This window comes from Euleptes europaea, chromosome 6 (genome assembly GCF_029931775.1).
Source record: "Euleptes europaea isolate rEulEur1 chromosome 6, rEulEur1.hap1, whole genome shotgun sequence".
In the NCBI taxonomy this organism is placed as follows: Eukaryota; Metazoa; Chordata; class Lepidosauria; order Squamata; family Sphaerodactylidae; genus Euleptes; species Euleptes europaea.
Window position 1 is genome coordinate 19,535,756 of NC_079317.1, and position 19,770 is coordinate 19,555,525.

The following is a 19,770-nucleotide window of genomic DNA, read 5'->3' on the forward strand; positions in this document are numbered from 1 at the left end:
TTGCAGCAATGACATACTCTTTGTCCCATTTCCAACACAAATACTCTGCTTTCATTTTGTTTTAGTGGTTTGAGAAAGTAAGAAACACATATGAACACATGAAGCTGCCTTACACTGAGTGAGATCCATTCGTCTATCAAGGTCAGTACTGTTTACTCTGATTTGCAAGCAACTCTCCAGGGTCTCAGGCAAATTGAATCCAGAACCTTCAGCATGCAAAGTACATGTTCTTCCACTGAGCCATGGCCCCTCCCCAAACAGTAAAGTTGATTTCAGATGCTACGATTAAACCGTCGTTTGTGCAACAAACTATGGTTAGCCTAATCAATGGAGAGATCCCATTCCAATTATCACTTCTTCTCCGTGCTTTGTAGTTGTCTCATAAAACCACCAATGTTTTAGACGATACTGATATGTCTTGAGTACAAATAGTTTCATTCACATGCTATGGCTGAATGTTGGTTTCCAAGCAATAGCTGCTCTGAGCCCAGTCTCAGCCAAGGAGAGCGGGGTAGTAAGTCGAAATAAGAAACAAACAAATAAATAAATAGCATTTTGATGTTTCATGAATTTATTATCATTGCATATCTATAAATTTTGTAAACTGGCTCAAGCATTGCAAGAAGTGCTATAGAGTTAACAAAATAAATAATTCTGTCTGTTGGAACATGGCACAATATTTATAAATAGAAACTAAAGCTGTGTGATAACCTTTTATTTGGACCAACCTGTCAATTTGTTTGGTCCCAATAAAAGTTATTACATGGATTTAGCTCTTGGCATTGGATTTTGCAGGGATCAAAATGGTCATACAACTTTTTCTACGATATTATTTATAAGCCTCCATTCTGCCAGTAGCGAAGCAATGCAAGAAGTGGATCATGAAACACAAAGATTGACATTTCAGTAATTCAAGCGGTCTTCGAGTTGATGCCAAGCCTAATGGCACTGATTCTAGGCTAGGAACCAAACTGGGCTTGCTGCATAGACAGCAGTTTTGAACTGGGGGAAACACCAGACCGACCTAACTACATGCCTTTGGCTCCTCTCCAAGAATCAGACAAATCACACATAAGCTTTCTAGGAAATCAGTTATCTCATTCAATATTTTTCCTTAAAAGGATGGAATCAAAAGTGAACATAATCCATACAAATACACTGCAGCAATCAGTGAAAAGAGGCAAAGAAGGTTCATGTAGGAATGCCTTCAACTAATGATTTCTCAAACAAAGTAACCCAGATTTTAAAGATAACCAGTGCACCATGCTCCTTTTTTGCAGAACGAAACAAATCCAGATCTCTTCCAAATGTACTATGTTCCATAGTAAACCAGTCAAACTTGCTACTTTCCAGCAAATTAACACCCCCATCCCAGGGCACAAAATAAGTAAAATGAAATTTTCCAAGCAAATGTCTAAGGATTCTGCTTATACATAAGGGTTGGGTTTTTTTGCCACAGAACCCAAAGAAACTCAAAGGCTTGGATCCTATGAATGTGTTCCATGCACGCTAGATAATCTCTGCCACAGAACTCACTTCTTCCTCTAAAACTTTCATTTAAGCCAGGGCTTACTGAAAAGCATTGGTTTTGCGCCAACGAAAATTTTAGAGGAAGGGAAAGCACACTCTACGGCAGAGACTGTCTGGCACACAAACAGCTTCCTGTTTAAATTAAAAGCCAAGACTGAATTAAAACAAAACAAAACAAAAAAACCAGTTCCATCCTCATAAGTTTCACTGTGCCAAAACTGATGAAGTTTAATAAGCTTATGCTGAATCAGACTATTTGCCTCTCAAGATCGGTATTGTCTGCTCTGACTGGCAGCTGCTCTCCAAAGTGTCAGGCAAAGGTCTTTCACTTTACCTACTGCTTGACCCTTTTTAACTGGAGATGCCAGGGCTCGAACCCTTGAGGCCTTCTACAGAGGCTCTTCCACAGAACCACAGCTGCTCCCCCCAAACAGTTCTCTTAGCAGCTTTAAGACAGCTGAGATTTGACTCGATTAATGCAAATATATTCTTCAAATTGCTGTTGCTGCTTGGACGGATATCATTTCCTTCCCATCTAACCCTTTGCTATTGGGTACTCAGACTACCTGCTGATTGGATTTCTGCTGCCAAGGCTGTTTGTTGCCCTTTGCCCATTCCTGGTCTTGCAAAAAATTGTGCTTGGTTAGGCTCAGAGGTTGTGCTTTGCTGGTACCGAGGCTACAACAGGGCTCGTGACTGCAGCCTTCCTTTTCCAAGCACGAGCAAGTGATGCTGTAGTCGTTTTGGCATAATCGGGACATGCATGCATTTACTCCCAGGAGATTCTGCATCCTTTGTTTGCATACACAGATGTTATTGCCCTAAGCCATTCCTGGTTGCAAGGTCACACAGAGCAGTTGCACGTGTCACTCTGCTGAAATTAGGGTGCTAAATGGGCTCTTCTTGACACAAGCAGTGGCTGTGGCTTGTTTAAAATGCAAAGGCATTCCCTTTTTGAACACCTCTATCATCATGTCCTCTGTTCCAGAAAGGTGCAGAAATGAAGAGGGGCAAGTGGTTCTCGATACTAAAGCAAAACCATATTGCTTATTTGCAGACACAATGGTAAAAACAGTGAAAAGAACTTGTGACTTCTGCATGTGCACTTGGCCTTGAAGTGCTTAGAGACTAACAGGATTTTTGGGATATATGATTTTGAGAGTCAAAGCCCTGCATCAGAAAGGGAGGAGAGGGGCTGTGGCTCCGTGGCAGAGAATCTGCTGGGCATGTAGAGGGTCCCAGGTTCAGTCCCTGTCATCTCCAGTTAAAGGGACTAGGCAAGTAGGTGATGTAAAAGACCTCTGCCTGGAGAGCCGCTGCCTATCTGAGTAAACAATACTGACTTTGATGGGCCAAGGGTCTGATTCAGTATAAGGCAGCTTCATGTGTACTGTACTTGAATCCAGCTCTTCTACTGCAGACCAACATGGCTACCCTCCTGAAACTATCTCAGTTTTGCTTTCTTTCTCAATCACCAACTGATGGTGAAATAGTCAAGCATGCAGCAGCACTTGAGTTGCAAAGTCTACAGATTCTTCAGCATCTCTTTGCCTACAGAGTTTAATGATTATACAAGCAGAATGCAACAGACACTTTTTAAATAGACGAACTACTGAGCTCTAAAGAAAAAGATTGTCCAGAGCACATGTACAGGCTGTCATCTAAACCTATGAGCTAAATTAAGTGCACAGACTTGCCATAGGTCTGTTGAGTGGAGTTCACACACACATTTAACAGGACTGCAGCAAATTACAATATTCAGCATAGCTACTGTGTTAGAAATTATTTTAAGATCATAGGGGTAAGAAAAACTCCAAAATGACTCACTCCCACCCCACCTCACTGGAGGCAGAGTTTTAAAACTGTCCTCTAGCAAACACTTTGAAAGGATTCACTGCTGATAATATGGGAAAACTCTGTGGGAAGCTCATGTTTTGCATGCAGAAAGGTCCCAGGTTCATCACCTGGCATCTCCAGCTAGCAGGTTCTCAAAAAGACAGTGCTGAGAAAAACCTTTCTCTGAAGAGACAGCTGTCAGCTAGATGGACCAATAGTCTCAATTAGTATAAGGTTGCTTTGTATGTCAACTTGTGATGTTCACCACAACCCATTCCATAGTCTACAACGTGCTGCCAGATCATTTTGCTCTCTCCCCATCCTGGCAATTTACATGGGATTTTTTAAAAAATTACATGGGATTTTTTTTAATAAAATGCTTTTTGAGGAAAAATCTATCTAAAGATAGTTTTCTATTTAAGATATATTATAACCCAAAGGTTATTCACCATAAAATAAGGATTAGTTTTTAATTTTTAGCATGAGACTGTATATTGATGCAATGTTTAATTATTTTGGTACATGAATTCTATTAATCCATTCACAATGTCATGCTCTTCCAGAGGTTTCCATAAGATTATTTTGGACAATTTTTCTATCTAGAAGATATCATCACAGATGATTGGTTTTGCAGTTCTCAAAACTGTGAATTTTTGTCTGCAGAGATATTTTTGTCTGCCTCTTCTTCATTGCAAAAATGTTATAAAAATAAACATACAGAGTTGAGAAAAAGATCTTAATCCCATTGTTCCTTTGCAAATCTATGTGCACAAAATCAATCCCTTACCTATTAAGTGATAAGTTTCAAGAAGTTTAATGAATAGAAGATTGATTGGAGTGGAATAGATCTGCACAAGGAGCTAGGTGTGAGGAGGAAGGGGCAAGCAGTAAAAATGACAGTGAAACCTTTTGAGCAGAATTCTCCATAAGTCCTGGGATCTTTGTGTGTATAGCCTGAGGTTTATCATATTATTCTCTCCCTTGAGGAGAAAACCTATAATGGTAGCAGGTTGTAAAAGAGACCCAGTTTGGGAATACTTTAATGAAGTTCCTCTACCTATGGGAAAGGAAGGCATGTGTGCAAAATGCAAACACTGCAACAAAGAAATGCAAGGCCTGGTAGCCTGAATTTAACAACATCATGAGAAGTGCTGTTTATGTAGAAAACCATGATTTAAATATAGTCTTATTTAGTGACTGAAATCATGAAAATCTAGCCTTACTGACTAATGATTTAAAACATGATTTAAATCATAGAATCATAGAGTTGAAGGGGCCATACAGGCCATCTAGTCCAACCCCCTGCTTAATGCAGGATCAGCCTAGAGCATCCCTGACAAGTGCTTGTCCAGCCTCTGCTTAAAGACTGCCAGGGAGGGGGAGCTCACTACCTCCCTAGGCAGCCAATTCCACTGTCAAACAACTCTTACTGTAAACAGTTTTTTTTCTAATACCCAGCTGGTATATTTCTGTCTGCACTTTAAACCCATTATTGCAAGTCCTATCCTCTGCTGCCAACTCAATTCGATTTCAATCAAACTCACCCCGGCCACAAGCAAACCTAAATAGCAGCTTTAACTTTTCTTTAAAAAAGATCATTTGGTCACTAAAATAGCCTGTCTTGGTCCAACTAGATCAGGTGGTGAAATGAAACAGAGATGATGGCTCTGGGAAGTGTTGGCTTGCCCACTGGAGGTAAAAGCCACTGGAGTGAGGAGAGAGCAAAAAAGAGCTTGGAAGGCCTTGGGAACAAAAATGAAGGCACCGGGTTTTGGGGCGGGGGTCATCACGTGGAGCTGTCCAGCAAGAGGCACAGAGTTGTCCATAGAGCTAACTAAGCAAGAGGCCATATTCAGTGCCTGAATAGCACGCTGGAGAGCCAGTGTGGTGTAGTGGCTAAGAGCGATGGTTTAGAGCGATGGACTCTGTTCTGGAGAACCGGGTTTGATTCTCTGCTCCTCCACATGAGGCTAATCTGGTGAACTGGATTTGTTTCCCTACTCCCACACACGAAGCCAGCTGGGTGACCTTGGGCAAGTCACAGCTCTGTAAGAACTCTCTCAGCCCCACTCACCTCACAGGGTGTCTGTTGTGGGGAGAGGAAGGGGATTGTAAGCCGGTTTGAGTCTCCCTTAAGTGGTAGAGAAAGTCGGCATATAAAAACCAGATCTTCTTATTCTTTTACCAACAGTGCAATCCAGTCTAAGGACACTTTCGCACATGCCAAATAATGCACTGGCAATCCACTTTCAATGCATTTTACAGCTGAATTTTACTGTGTGGAATGGCAAAACCCACTTGCAAACCATAATTAAAGTGCATTGAAAGTGGAAAGTGCATTATTCATCATGTGTGAAAGCACCCTGAGTCTTTTCATGACTGCTAATCAAGGCCATGCCTCTTTCAGAAGTACTCTGAGGCCTTGCATCCAACTTCTCTTTTCACTACCTCCTGTACTCCTTGCCACTTTCCAAGCAGCTGGGCACAAAGACCCACCTCAGCCCAAGATCGGAATCCACAGCGTTGGGCACTTGGGTAAGGGGAAGTGATTTCAGAGACAGCGGAAGCCCAGAAATGCAAACAGAACCTCTGAACACAGGTTCAGAGCACAGCCGTGTCGGTCTGAAGTAGAACAGCTAGACTGGAGTCCAGCAGCACCTTGGAGATCAACAAGAATTTGGGGGTATACGCTTTTGAGAGTCAGAGCTCCTGTTGAGCTCCCACTCACAGAAAATCTAGTCTCGATCCAACGCTATACCCAACGAGGGCCCACAATTACCACACCAGCATTCAACCAAACAACCGCAACAGGATCATACTTCACTCAGGTCCTAAATCAGAAAGTGTAATATCCCCCCCTCTTTCAGAAATAAGAAATGTCCTCTCTGCAAACAGCCAGTTTTCTTTTCCCAGCAAAGAAGATGCTTAATTAGGCTGAGCTGTGAAAATCATAACAGGGTTCTTTAATGTGACAAAAAAGCCGGTCAGCCATGACATTCCCTCGCTTGCCGAAAGATACCTAAAAACAGAAGATGCTGCTGGAATGTTTCCAAAAAAGGATTCAAACAACAGGAACCTTTGGAGAGAAACAGTCGATCAGCTGAGTACTTGAAAGGATAGCACCATCTTCTGATTTTGTCTACAGCAGCCCTAATCAGTCTCACAACGTTCTTGACTACCAAACCGTAGAATGCTTTAATGTGTTGCTATTCTCTGAAGTTACCTCTTATGTGCTACACCACTAGCTACATACTGGCACCATCTACTATCACATTGTCTAGCAAACAATGTTCAAAAATAGCATCCACATCTCAAAGCCCTAGATGCTCTTTGTTTTAAAAACATTCTTGGCTATCTCTCCTGCATTAACACCATTCAGCAACAGCCAACTTAATTCCTTACCTCCCTGGGCTCGCTGATTTTATTGCCTAATTTATGTCCGTCTAGACATTAGGAAGAATTTTCCAATTTATGTCCGTCTAGACCAGTGGTTCCCAACCTTTTTTTGACCAGGGACCACTAGGACTTTTTTGTTCGGTGCAGGGACCCCAAGGTTCAAAATAAAAATTCCGAGAATTTGAAAATAAACGTTAATCATAACTGTTAGTTAAACATTAAACTTAGAATAATATTTGAATATGTTTTTGTTATAATAGAGAACTTTTAATTGAAAAGATTAATTTATTATGGATTTATAACTTTGTTTCGCGGACCTTAATTTAGTTCTCGCGGACCCCTGGGGGTCCAAGGACCCCAGGTTGGGAACCAGTGGTCTAGACATTAGGAAGAATTTTCTAACAGAGCGGTTCTTCAGTGGAACAGGCTTCCTCGGGAGGTGGTGAGCTCTCCTTCCCTGGAGATGGCCATCTGTCAGCAATGCTGATTCTATGACCTTAGGCAGATCATGAGAGGGAGGGCATCTTGGCCATCTTCTGGGCATGGAGTAGGGGTCACTGGGGGTGTGTGGGGGAGGTAGTTGTTTCCTGCATTGCACAGGGGGTTGGACTAGATGACCCTGGTGGTCCCTTCCAACTCTATGATTCTATGATTCTAAGTCTCTCGTCATATGAATCCTGAAGGGACATTCCAACGGTTACAGATTTCTTACATGGTTAAGTACTTTGGAAAAACAGGACACCAAACACTTGTGGCTCCTTTCAAGAATCTATTTACATGCTGGACAGATGCTACAAGGATGAAGCCGCAAGCACACAGGCAAACCAAGTGAGCAACTTTGCGTATAAAGAAATCCAATGCTTTTCTTTTACAATGTGTCTGTCATGTGCAATGCTTGCAGGAGAGACTGTAACGTGGCATTCTAATTGCCACTGCCATGGCATAACCAGGGAACACATGAGGACTGTCATTTTTCATGCACTGACAAATCAAACTGTACCTATTCAAGCTGAATGTATATGCACCTCTCTTGTTCTGTGAACATAAGAACATAAGAAAAGCCATGCTGGATCAGACCAAGACCCATCAGGTCCAGCAGTCTGTTCACACAGTGGCCAACCAGGTGCCTCTAGGAAGCCCCCAAACAAGGCGGCTGCAGCAGCACCATCCTGCCTGTGTTCCACAGGACCTAATGTAATGGGCATGCTCCTCTGGTACTGGAGAGAATAGGTATGCATCATGACTAGTCTTCATTTTGACTAGTAGCCATGGATAGCCCTATCCTCAATTAACATGTCCCCTCTTAAAGCCTTCCACATCCTGGGGCAGGGAGTTCCACAATTTAACTATGTGTTATGTGAGGAAATACTTCCTTTTATCTGTTTTGAATCTCTCACCCTCCAGCTTCAGCAGATGACCCCACGTTATGGTTGACAACCTCCAGGTAGTGGCTGGAGATCTCCTGCTATTACAACTGATCTCCAGCCGATAGATATCAGTTCACCTGGAGAATATGGCTGCTTTGGCAATTGGACTCTATGGCATTGAAGTCCCTCCCCTCCCCAAACCTCGCCCTCCTTAGGCTCCACCCCAAACGCCTCCCGTTAATGGTGAAGAGAGACCTGGCGACCCTGCCCCCGTTCTAGTATTAGGAAAGAGGGAGAAAAGAGTCCCCCTGTCTCCATACCATGCATAATTTTATAGATCTTCTGCACACTAGATGGGTTTATACCCCAGAATGGCAAGGGAGAAAAACTTCATGCTTCTGCACAGTTTAAGAAACACCTTTTACTAGGGCCAACCAAAATGATGCAAGATTTTAAACTCAACAGCAGGCCACGTTACATTTTTTTTAAATGAAGGAGAGGGACCAAAGCTGGTTTTCCAGGTCAGGATATTAAGACCCTGTCTCATCAACCTTTGGTGTTAGCTGCTGACAGGCTCATAGTTTAATGGCTGTAGATCAGGGGTCCCCAACCTTTTCGAGCCTGCGAACACCTTTGGAATTCTGACACAAGGCAATGGACACAGTCACAAAATGGCTCCGGCAGGAGGTGGATCACAAAACAGCTGCTACAAGAGGAGAAGCCAATCACGAAATATCAGGGAGTGAGGTTATATATAACTGATAGTAAAGCTGTAACATTTCAGGAAGATGCTTTGTTTAACAGGAAGAAGAGTTGGTTTTTATATGCCGACTTTCTCTACCACTTTAGGAAGAATCAAACTGGCTTACAATCACCTTCCCCTCCCCATAACAGACACCCTGTGAGGTAGGTGGGGCTGAGAGAGCTCTAAGAGAGCAGTGACTAGCCCAAGATCACCCAGCTGGCTTTATGTGTAGGGGTGGGGAAAGCAATCTGGTTCACCAGATTAGCCTCCCCTGCTCATGTGGAGGAGTGGGGAATTAAACCTGCTTCTCCAGAACAGAGTCCACCTCTCCAAACCACCGCTCCAAACCACTACACCACAATGGCTCTTGAAAGGAAGCCTTTCAATCTAAATTATTCCCATCATGTTGATAGTTTGTCAGGGCATGAATGATGTGAATGAGGTTCTCACCTCTTCCCTGGCCCCTGCATCGCAATGGACAGCTAGTGCTGCACCACTTTTTGAAAGAAGGCCAGTTTGCATTCGCTTCCATTTGTGGAAGAGCCTTCTTCTTGTGTATAGGCAGGGGAGCAATTTCTGGATTCCCCCTTCCCACTACAGAGCCCAAAGGCCAAAATCTATATTAATCCCAATGGGCCACTGACATTCAGGAGTGGCTTTGTAGGGGTCTGCAGAGAGAGATGAAAAACATCAATTTCATCAGCAGAGTCCCATTTCCAGTTGGATTTCATGTATCCAAATGTTTACCTAGGTTTGTATTCACTTTCCGTTTAGATAAGAGAGGCCCAAAGGTTACCTACTCACACTGAGGGGGAGGGGAACACCCCAATATGATTAACCATCATGAGCTCCAAGAACACAAGATGCTGGCTTTCAAAGAATCAGGCTGTTGGTTCCTCTCACCCAGTATTCTCGCCCAGTTCCTCTCGCCAGCATGGTGTAGTGGTTAAGAGTGGTGGTTTGGAGCGGTGGACTCTGATCTGGAGAACCGGGTTTGATTCCCCACTCCTCCACATGAGCAGCGGAGGCTAACCTGGTGAACTGGATTTGTTTCCCCACTCATACACACAAAGCCAGATGGGTAACCTTGGGCTAGTTACAGCTCTGTTAGAGCTCTCTCAGCCCCACCTACCTCACAGGGTGTCTGTTGTGGGGAGGGGAAGGGGAAGTGATTGTAAACCAGTTTGATTCTCCCTTAAGTGGTAGAGAAAGTCGACATATAAAAACCAACTCTTCTTCTAACTGGTATCAGATCTCTGTGGTCTTAAGAAGGGGTATATTTCCTCCATTTCACTGAAAGTACTATAGACATAGGCCATTTATGCATGGGAGATTTTGCCTTGGATTTGCCACTCTTTAGATGAACATTTTCCCCATCCAAATTCTCAAAACTCAACAATAAGCCCCCATGCAGAGTTTTGAGAATTCAGACAGAATTGCATCTAGAGACCGGCAAATCTAAGGCAAAACCTCCCATGTATAAATGGCTGTACTGATTTTCCTTGGAAAAGTCAACTTAAGTTGGCTTCACAAGTTTTAAGGTGGCTGAACAAAGAAATCACAGGTCCACTGTAAGCTTTAAAAAGATGTTGCGACCATTACAGGTATTATTAAAAGTCCCTCCCCCACTTCAAACAATCCATAATGGTTACATTCAGTAAAGAGCTCGTTAAGGGAAAAAATCCTCTTATTTGTTGAAGTATTTAATACACAGGTGCTTCATGAACAGCATGCTGGGAGAGTACTACATCCGACAAGGGAACGAGCTATCTTTTAGGAAGAAATCCATTAGCTGTTGAGCACACACAACTATTCAGCACAACAATATAAACCAGAAAATGAAGCGTGCTGCGTCAAATGAAGCTGCTGGGCAGACAGACCACGATGACCTCATTTGGAAGGGGCCCAAGACACAATGGTAGTTAAGCATCCTTACATTGGAGAATCAAAGGAGCCTTCTCACCAGTCGAACAGTTATAAAGTCACACTGCAGCAACAGCTGGTCTAAGCTTTTATTATCTAATAATTTCAACAGCTCTGCAATGTCTTACTCCCTTTATGGCATCGATCGCTGCAATACTCCTGTAAAGCTGTTCCCAGTTCACAGATGCAGCAAGCCCAAAAACAAGGGCGGGACTTGAATCTGGTTCTTCCAAGTTTCTGTTTGTTTAGACAACAGTGGCTTTCAATGTCAGAGAGCATCATTATTTAAATGACAGAATTTAGGACTGTACAAAAAAAAAAGCACTCCACAAACCACTGAATCCTAAGGTCTGACAAAGCTAGGATTTACACATTTCGGTTTTATGCAACTACGAACATGCACATCTAGTTCCTAATGGTAGAGCGACAGGTTTCTCTAGAGAGAGAACTTGTTACTTAAAAGCAAAGGGGGGCACATGAAAGAGACAATCAATAAGAGAGTGGAGGGATGGGTTCTTGGCCCTGCCTGCCAGCCCTCCCATGAAATCCCTACCCCATGGCTTTTCCCTCTCCAGTTGGGCTTCAGAGGCAGCGGAGAAGAAAATGAGGCAAAACTGAAAATCAGCATTCATCCCTTACCTGCCTATATATACATGGCCTTTTATGCAGGGTTGCTTCCCCATGGTCACCCCCGCCGACTGCTTCGGGGCTTCCTTTGATTATGCATGCCTTTTCCACCTGTCAGAGGTCTCCTCACTCTCCCCATGTGTTTTGCCCGCATTTTCCAGATTCTGGCTAAAACAGCATCTAGAAAACATGGGCAAAACACACGTGGAGATGGAGGCAACCTCTGATGGGTGGGAAAGGCATGCATAATAAAAAGGAAGCGCTGAAGCAGTTGGCGGGGGTGACCGTGGGTTCCTGCATAAAAGGCTTCAATTCCCCTACAAATGGTACTTCCTTCTTTAGTGGTGGCAATTCCTGCCTTTGCTCTATAATAGCTGTCCTATCTTCATTAGTAATAGCCTTATCAGTTGCAAATTCTTTTTATCTAAATTGTGCTCATCCCCTTGTGTAAGATTATATCAGTGCTTGGAAATAATATGGTCAAATCTCTGAATGGGCTTCCCTGAAGCTGCTCAGATAATCTATTTGCATTAAAAAACCTCACCCTCAGATTTAAAGAAAAAGAAAAAGCAAACCCGCAAAGTAGCATAAGATAAAGGAGATTGTACTATCTTAACTGGAATCAAATTAGTTACTATTATTTATCTAAGGGCACTGCTGTTCAGGCCCCTGACCTGGATAGTCTAGGTTAGCCCAGTCTTCTGTCAGGTCTTGGAAGCTAAGCAGTCAGCCCTGGTTAGTACTTGCATGGGAGACCAAGAAGACATCTAGGGTTGGTTCATAAAGGGAAGCAATGGCAAACCACCTCTGAACATCTGTTGCCTTGAGAACCCTACAGGTCACCATAAATCAGCTGTGACTTGATGGCACACACACACCCAATGGTGTTCAGGACAGTTTATAGTACAACCAAGCCAGTTTAGCTTGTGAGGAAAGCAGAGTAAGTCAGTCAGAAGGTTTATGTGGCTGTTTGCTCCAGGATCCTCAGAAATGTAACTTGGGTCTGTTACCAACCCAGCTGTGGAGTTTAGAGTCAGCTAAAATAAAGGTTAATGCTTCAGAAGTTCCCCGTTCCTTAATGAGTTGTTAAAAAATCTCTATAGGTGCAGCTGTTCCTTATGGGTTTATATGTTTATGGCTGTAATTTATTTGAAATGTATTTTAAAACTATGCTTATGTGACCATTTGTTCAAGTATTCTGTACCCTTCCATTATGGCTGATGAAGAATACTGTGTAGCTTAAAAACTTTCATATTGTTACAGAGCCCAGTCATAAAACCTTACTTTGATTCTTTGGCATCTCCTATTTTCTGAGACCATCATGGCAGCACAGGTGTATGTGACAAGCTTAGGAAGCAGGTAGCAGTTACTGTTTCCAAAATAAACCTCCCTAATATTGGAATGGCAAATATGCAAGGAATCTAGAAGCTTCAGCCCCAAAATATATCTTGCTCAAGGGCTTACTTTGACTGAGGGGGTCTTGACATGAAAGGGAACTGCCAATACCATGGCCTGAAAGATGTGTTTTGCTTTCCCCCCACTTTTGTGTGTGTGTTGTATGTGTTTTGCCTGATGAACAGTTCTGGAGAACTCAAAAGCTTGCACAATTGGTTGTGTTATTTTGGTTGGTTTGATTTTTTTTTTAAGTACTGTATGGATTTTGTTAATGGGAAACTTGCCTTTCTCCGAGTTGGCCTGTCGAATGAATTTTATTTTTAGTGACAACCTGATCAGAATACCACTGAGAATTAAAAAAAAAAAAAAAAAACACTTGTGCATCGCTTGGTCTGCAACTGGGCAGGGTGACGATTTACGCAAAAAAAGGACAGCAGGGTACGTTGCATCGACCACATTTGCAGCTGAACTTGGTGACATGGTAATTGGCTACTTCATGGCATTCTCCTGACAATGCTACAACAACTGCAGTTGCAACCCTGAACCGGCTTCTGGTAAAAAAAATCCTCCTCCTCCTACAGGCATTTCACGAGCAAGCTCAAGTTCTTTCTATGTTTCAGCCCTGCATTTTCCATAAACGAATCGCTTAATTCCCAAGAATAAGGAACTGCTTATTAGGAGTCTTCCCTTCAGGATCAGCCCAGCCCAGCCAGCATCAACACAAAGACGCTACCAATCTTGACATCTGATAATTTTACAGATACTTAACAGAAGGGGAAACGTTATTAACCAAATGCCTGTGAGCAAATCCAGTACTTCCTCTCAATCGGGTTGCCCGCTCTGTTAAACAATCCCCTTTTCTCAAATATACACATAATCTCCAAGTTTGTTTTTTTGCAGATTATCATCACTGAAACAATATAAAATGTAGGCATTAAACCTGGAGAGGTGGTTGTGATATCTTCACAATTTTAATATTAAACGGGTAAAACAAATTAAAAGATGAAAGACCACTGCATTTTAACAAATCTATGTAATCTTTTGAGGCTGTTCAATATTGCCTTTACTGTGATTTATTTATATTTAGCCATCTTCAAGACTACATGGGGTGGGGGGAAGAGTTATAAAACAACTGCCAGACACAACACTCCCTCCAAAGTAAGAATTCGGAGCAGAATATTTAATTTAAAAGATAGCCTTCCTGAACAGCAGCCTCTACGGCACTTTAAAAAATTTGCCCACAAATAAAATACCTGCACTAACATCGAGAGCATTCTATCTTTACAGGGTGGTTTCGATGAAATCCTGCAGCTTGAAACGCCAAGCAGCCGACGTGTACACTGTCTGTGCCACAAACCTCCCCAACCTAATCTCATGTATGATCGGAACATCAATATTTTGCCCCTTAACTATCATAATCTGCATTTCTTCCAGAGGAGAAGCATCTGCCATGCACCCAAAAATAGCAAAAATATACTTTTCGTTTTCCCGACAGAACAGCAGGTTTTTATATTTATAACTCTAGACAGTGCTTGCAGCTTCAGCAATTTTATTTTTAAAAAATCCCAGAAAGGCATAAGAAGCTCTTACACATCTGTAGCTATTGTTTACCTGCAGTTCATCCCTGACACACCCACTTCCCAAACACCACAGAAGGGCTGAGAATTTTTGGGAACGATGGGGGAAAGCTCCCCTTTTTTTGCATCATGAAAACCTTCTTGCAACCGCCTGACGTTACACAGCAAAATTCATGCAAAGGAAGAAAAAAAAAAAGCAGGCTGATGTCTGAAACACGGAACCTACCTGAATTCTTCAAATGCATACATGGCCTAGGAGATAAGATGGAGAGGCCCTGAGGTCTGCAAAAATACCCTTCCTAAGACGCAGGAGAAACATTTAGTTGGTCGCAACCGCAGGCATCAACAGACAGCAGTAGGTTGGAAAGATTCTGGGAGGGGGGGGGGAAACAGGGTCTGCAGATAACTGGCCTGCAGCCCTGCAGCTCTCAGCCAGCTGCTGACAAGCAGCAGCTCGCAGGGAAAGGCGATAGAATACCATGTGATCATTCCAGCAAGTCTGATTAATGCAGCAGACTCCGAGAATACAGGCTGATATCTTTATTATTCCAGCCAAATCAGGGCCGCACATATAAGAACCCGACACGCAGTTAACACCACTGATTCTTGATTTGGCAGCTGGGGTGGGGTGGGGGTGGGAGAGTTAAAAATGTGAACAAATACATCTTTTCATAAAACAAGAAAGAAAACGGGCTCAAAGACAGGATGATGCTGATGTTTCAACAGGATGAATTCAAGACTTTTTTTGGGTGGTGGTGTCTATTCACCAGTACTGAGTACCTGACCCTTTGCGAGGAGGGGCTCTTTCAAGTCCTGAGGGGAGAATTGGTGGAAATCAGTACAACCTTGTAAATGCGTTCTGGCACTTAAAAACAAACACCCTCTGGATAAATTTATTAGGGCCCTGAAAATCAAAGCCACAATCTAGCCTGTGTTCAACTAACTGAACTTGAGCGTCCTGATTTATTACTGATATTTGGATACCCCCATTCATACAGCATAGAACGACAGCTACAAACCACACCTTCCAAAGAAGCCACAACCACCAATGAAAAACATCTGATGTTCCAGAAGGCTGTCCTTACCACGCACAAGTCCAACCACATAAATTCGCCTTCCCTCCCCCCCCCCCAAAAAAAGTATTTTGCCATAGCATCCGATTATCGTTGAACATTAATGGTTAATGTGGGGTGGAATCGCAGCGGAGCAATTCAGACCATGTTGAATAAGGCTGAACAGCGAAGCCCCCATTTCAAAGTAGCAAGGAGTGCAATGAAGCTGAGAAAAGTTGAAGGTGTCAGGGATTGAAGCCTGCGACCGGAGCGGCTTGTGCAGCCTAGCAACAGCGCGAGGAGCAATGCGGAACATTCTAGGTCAGAAGACACCATGGGGTCATGTGAACAAATGGGAAGCGCCACTAAACATGAACATGCCATGTTTCTTTTCAAGACTCACTATTAAAGCCATGAAATAACAGATCAGAAAGAACTAAAAACACATGTGGGCTGGTAAACAGAAGTCATGTTTAATAAAATGGGTTTTTTTGTTTTTTTTTAAAGAGTGGTCAACACATTATAATATGGAGATAAGAGCATGGTGACTAGGATGCATTCCAGGAGCAACATTCCTGGAATATTTTCAGTCAGAGGCACCAGCTGCTCCCAAAAAATCCTGAAAGGTTTTAAGGATGCTTGGCTGTTCACAGAATGACAGCTCATACTCAACCCTAAACTGGTTCAAATGACCACTTGCTCCCATGTGACCTGGCAGTCAGTTGAGATTAGCTACAGAGGGCTTACATGACCCACCACTGACTGAAGCAAGGTAGGTAGATACCAAAAGCAGAGCTGCCTCTTTGGTTGTATCAGGACCAGGCGTGGCATAGTGGTTAAGAGCAGCGGACTCTAATCTGTTGAACCGGGTTTGTTTCCCTGCTCCCAATCCTGCTGGGTGACCTTGGGCCAGTCACAGTTCTCTCTGAACTCTCTCAGCCCCACCTACCTCACAAGGTATCTGTTGTGGGGAGAAGGGAAGGCAGTTGCAAGCCGCTTTGAGGCTCTTCAAAGATAGAGAAAATCGGGGTAAAAAAACCAACTCTTCTTCTTCCATGCATTGGTTCACCCAGCTCCAAGGTGAGAACATCCCCCCGTCCTGGTGTTTTTTTTGTTTGTTTGTTTGTTTTGCTGAACTGCATGATTACCGAATTGGGTTTCTGTTTATTCTTTCTTGCCCTGCCCGTCTGTTAGATTTTAATGGTGTTATGATATTATCATATGGGGGGGAAGGGGTTACTGGTTTTAATCCAATTTTTATATATATATATATATATATATATATATATATATATATATATATATATATATATATATATATATATATATATATATATATATATATATATATATATATATATATATATATATATATCCTGTTTTTCCTCTGCAAGGGGATTCAAATGGCTCAGTGGTAGATCATCTGCTTTACATGCAGGTCTCAGGTACAATCCCTAGAATTCGTGGATGAACAGTGATACGAAAGACCTCTGCGTCAAACCCTGGAAAGCCGCTGCCAATCAGAGGAGACAATACTGATTTTGGTAGACCAGTGGCCTGACTCAGTATAACATAGTTTCACATATTCAGTCCGTTTACATTAGGCATTACCTGTTTATTATTGTTCTGTTTATTTTAACATTGGTTGGGGGCCACCTTGAGATGGTTATGCTAAGAGGCACCCCCACCAAACTTTTCAAAAAAGTGGGTGGAGCCATTGTAAAGGAGGGTTTGTTATTGGCTGCCTGGTTTCAAATGAAAGGGTTTTCCTCTGGAGGATCAGGAGGACTGGTAAGCACCTGGGCTTTCCTTAGTCAGTGGGCGAAAATGCATCGTCTCTTTAGCCTCCTTTATTCCCTGTTTCAGCCAGGATTCAGCCAGGATCGCAGTTCGGCGAAAATGAGTGCGTTTGATCCTGGCTGAACCCTGGCTGAAACAGGGAATAAAGGAGGCTAAAGAGACAATGCATTTTCGCCCAGTGTGTGGTTCCCCTCCCCATTCAGGATTTCCTTCCCAGGAGGTGTGAGGAGAGAAGTATGGTTTCCATTTTGGGGTGGCACTCACCACCCTCTCTCCAAATTCCAAAGGTGACCGCATGCGCAATAAGTATAGGGACCCCAGCCTTAAATTGTTCTACAAGTATGTCCACAGTGTACATTTAAACCAGATTCATTTTTACAGTTCCCAAGCAAGGAATCCTGGGAACTGGAGTCCTATGAAGACAAAATGATTGAAAACAAACGAACAAAGGTATATATGGCTTCATTCCATTTCAAAGGAATACTGTTCCAGCATGACTTTAAAAAGAATGTTTGGCTTTCCAAGGAAATTATTCCTATTCAGTTTCAGATATGGATTTTCAGGGCATATGAGAAACTAAAAAAAAAAAAAAAAACAGTGGAAAGCTTATTGTATGGGTGTAGGCAGTATGGAACTGGGCTGTAAACCAGAGCGCGAAGCAACTGCTTTGCATCAAGATCGTGTAGATTTTAATTCATTATGCTTATAGTTCAGCATTATTTAAGTCCAGAATTTCATGCCCCAGAGCTAGAGACGAACGATTAGTTGTTCCCCAGTTCTGCTCACATGGAATGATTAATTCTAACCCATTACAAAACATGTGTACATGAACAAATGTGTTGGAAGTGAAAAATGCCTGCATGTTTCCAGACACTTAAGTGAAGTTCTACTTTTGTTCTATGTATATCCTTTGATGCCACAGTACTATCAATTTAAACTAGCTTGACTATTATTCCTCAAAGAGTTTTCAGAATTGTAGGGATCAATCATAAGCACATTCACTCAGAAGACAGACCCATGTGATTCAATGGGGCTTACTCCCAGGAAAGTGTCCTTAAGATTGCAGCCATAGCCTGAGGAGACTGACATGGATTCTTTGTTAGAGGTCCTTGGCCCTAATAGCATCATGCCCTTTTCAGTAGCCATTTTGCAGCATCTCCACCACACAGCCTAAGAATCTTGACATCAATATTTGTGAAGGAGAATGGGGGAGGGAGGGGCAACTTTATTTTGGATCTAATACAAGAACCGTTGTGCCTGGTTGTTGTTTTTACCTGTAGAATGTTTTTTTTTGGGGGGGGGGGCACCGATTAGAGGAATTAACTTAGCCCCAGCACTTATATTAACTCATTTGCAATCTGTCGAACACTACAAGCGGTGCGGACCCTCCATACAGAATGAGGTCCATGGTGTGAAAAATTCCAATCAAAAGAACATTTTAATTTTTAATTCTGACCCCTGTTTTCATAGAAGGATCAAGAGCACCCTTGCATTGAGTTACATCCATTGTTTCCAACCTACTGGAGATTAATACTCTCATTTCTTAGTATTAATTATTATTAAAAGGCCTCACAAAAATGGACAAGAGTATAATACTACATGAATAGAGATCAGCAGAATCATTTCCCAGCAGAATCAGTATGACCTTTGGGTTTAATCAACGCATAAGATGAAAACTGAAAATATTATCATACATCTGCTACTATTCTTTGAAGATAATGATGAATGTAGAAATAATTGAGTAACCCCCCCAAGGTTTCTAAATAAATCAGTCAGATTCCTCAAGATCAGTTAATAAGCTGTTTTTGGTCACTGTGTCTCAGATTTCTGTCATGAAACAAAACAGACCATTGATCTCTACAGAGCCCTAGCACAAACCTGATCCTTTTACAAGGGATTTTCAGTGACAACTCCCCCACTCTCAGCACTGGCAAACTACAGCTTCCTTAGGGTTGCCATCCTCTAGGTTTGGCCTGGAGTTCTCCTGGAATTACAACTCTTCTCCAAACTACAGAGATCATTTCCTCTGGAGAAATTAGCTATTTAAGATGGTGGACTCTATGACATAACATGAACACATGAAGCTGCCTTATGCTGAATCAGACCACTAATCCATCAAAGTCAGTATTGTCTACTCAGATTGGCAGCAGCTCTCCAGGGTCTCAGATAGAAGTCTTTCACATCACATCCCCTGCTGAGCTTCCTAAGCAAACTCCGTTCTCCCTAGCTCGGTCTCCGAATCTCCAGGAATTTCCCAACCCAGAGTTAGCATCCCTAAGTTTCCTTTACAACACACAATTCTGGAGGGTTCTTTTACTCCTGGTCCAGTTCTTACTCTGACCAAACCACCCAGTGTGCAATCATAAACAGAGCTATACTCTTTTAAGCCACTGACTACAACTGACTTGGTGGTGCTGGTGGAAAGTGCCATCAAAGACTCAGCCGACTTATGGAGGCCCCATAGTTTTTTCAAGGCAAGAGATAAACAGGGGTGGTTTGCCATTGTCTGCTTCTGTGTAGGA

General features: G+C 42.6%; 1 protein-coding gene across 1 annotated transcript in view; it reads right to left on the reverse strand.

Moving 5' to 3' along the window:
• Positions 1-14,836, reverse strand: part of EVL (Enah/Vasp-like) — a 153,040-nt gene extending 138,204 nt beyond the window's left edge. The window contains exon 1 of the mRNA XM_056851405.1: positions 14,623-14,836. Within this exon, the coding sequence (XP_056707383.1) occupies positions 14,623-14,645 (23 nt within the window). The 5' untranslated portion in view covers positions 14,646-14,836. The remainder of the gene's footprint in view (positions 1-14,622) is intronic.
• Between the last annotated feature and the right edge of the window lie 4,934 nt (positions 14,837-19,770).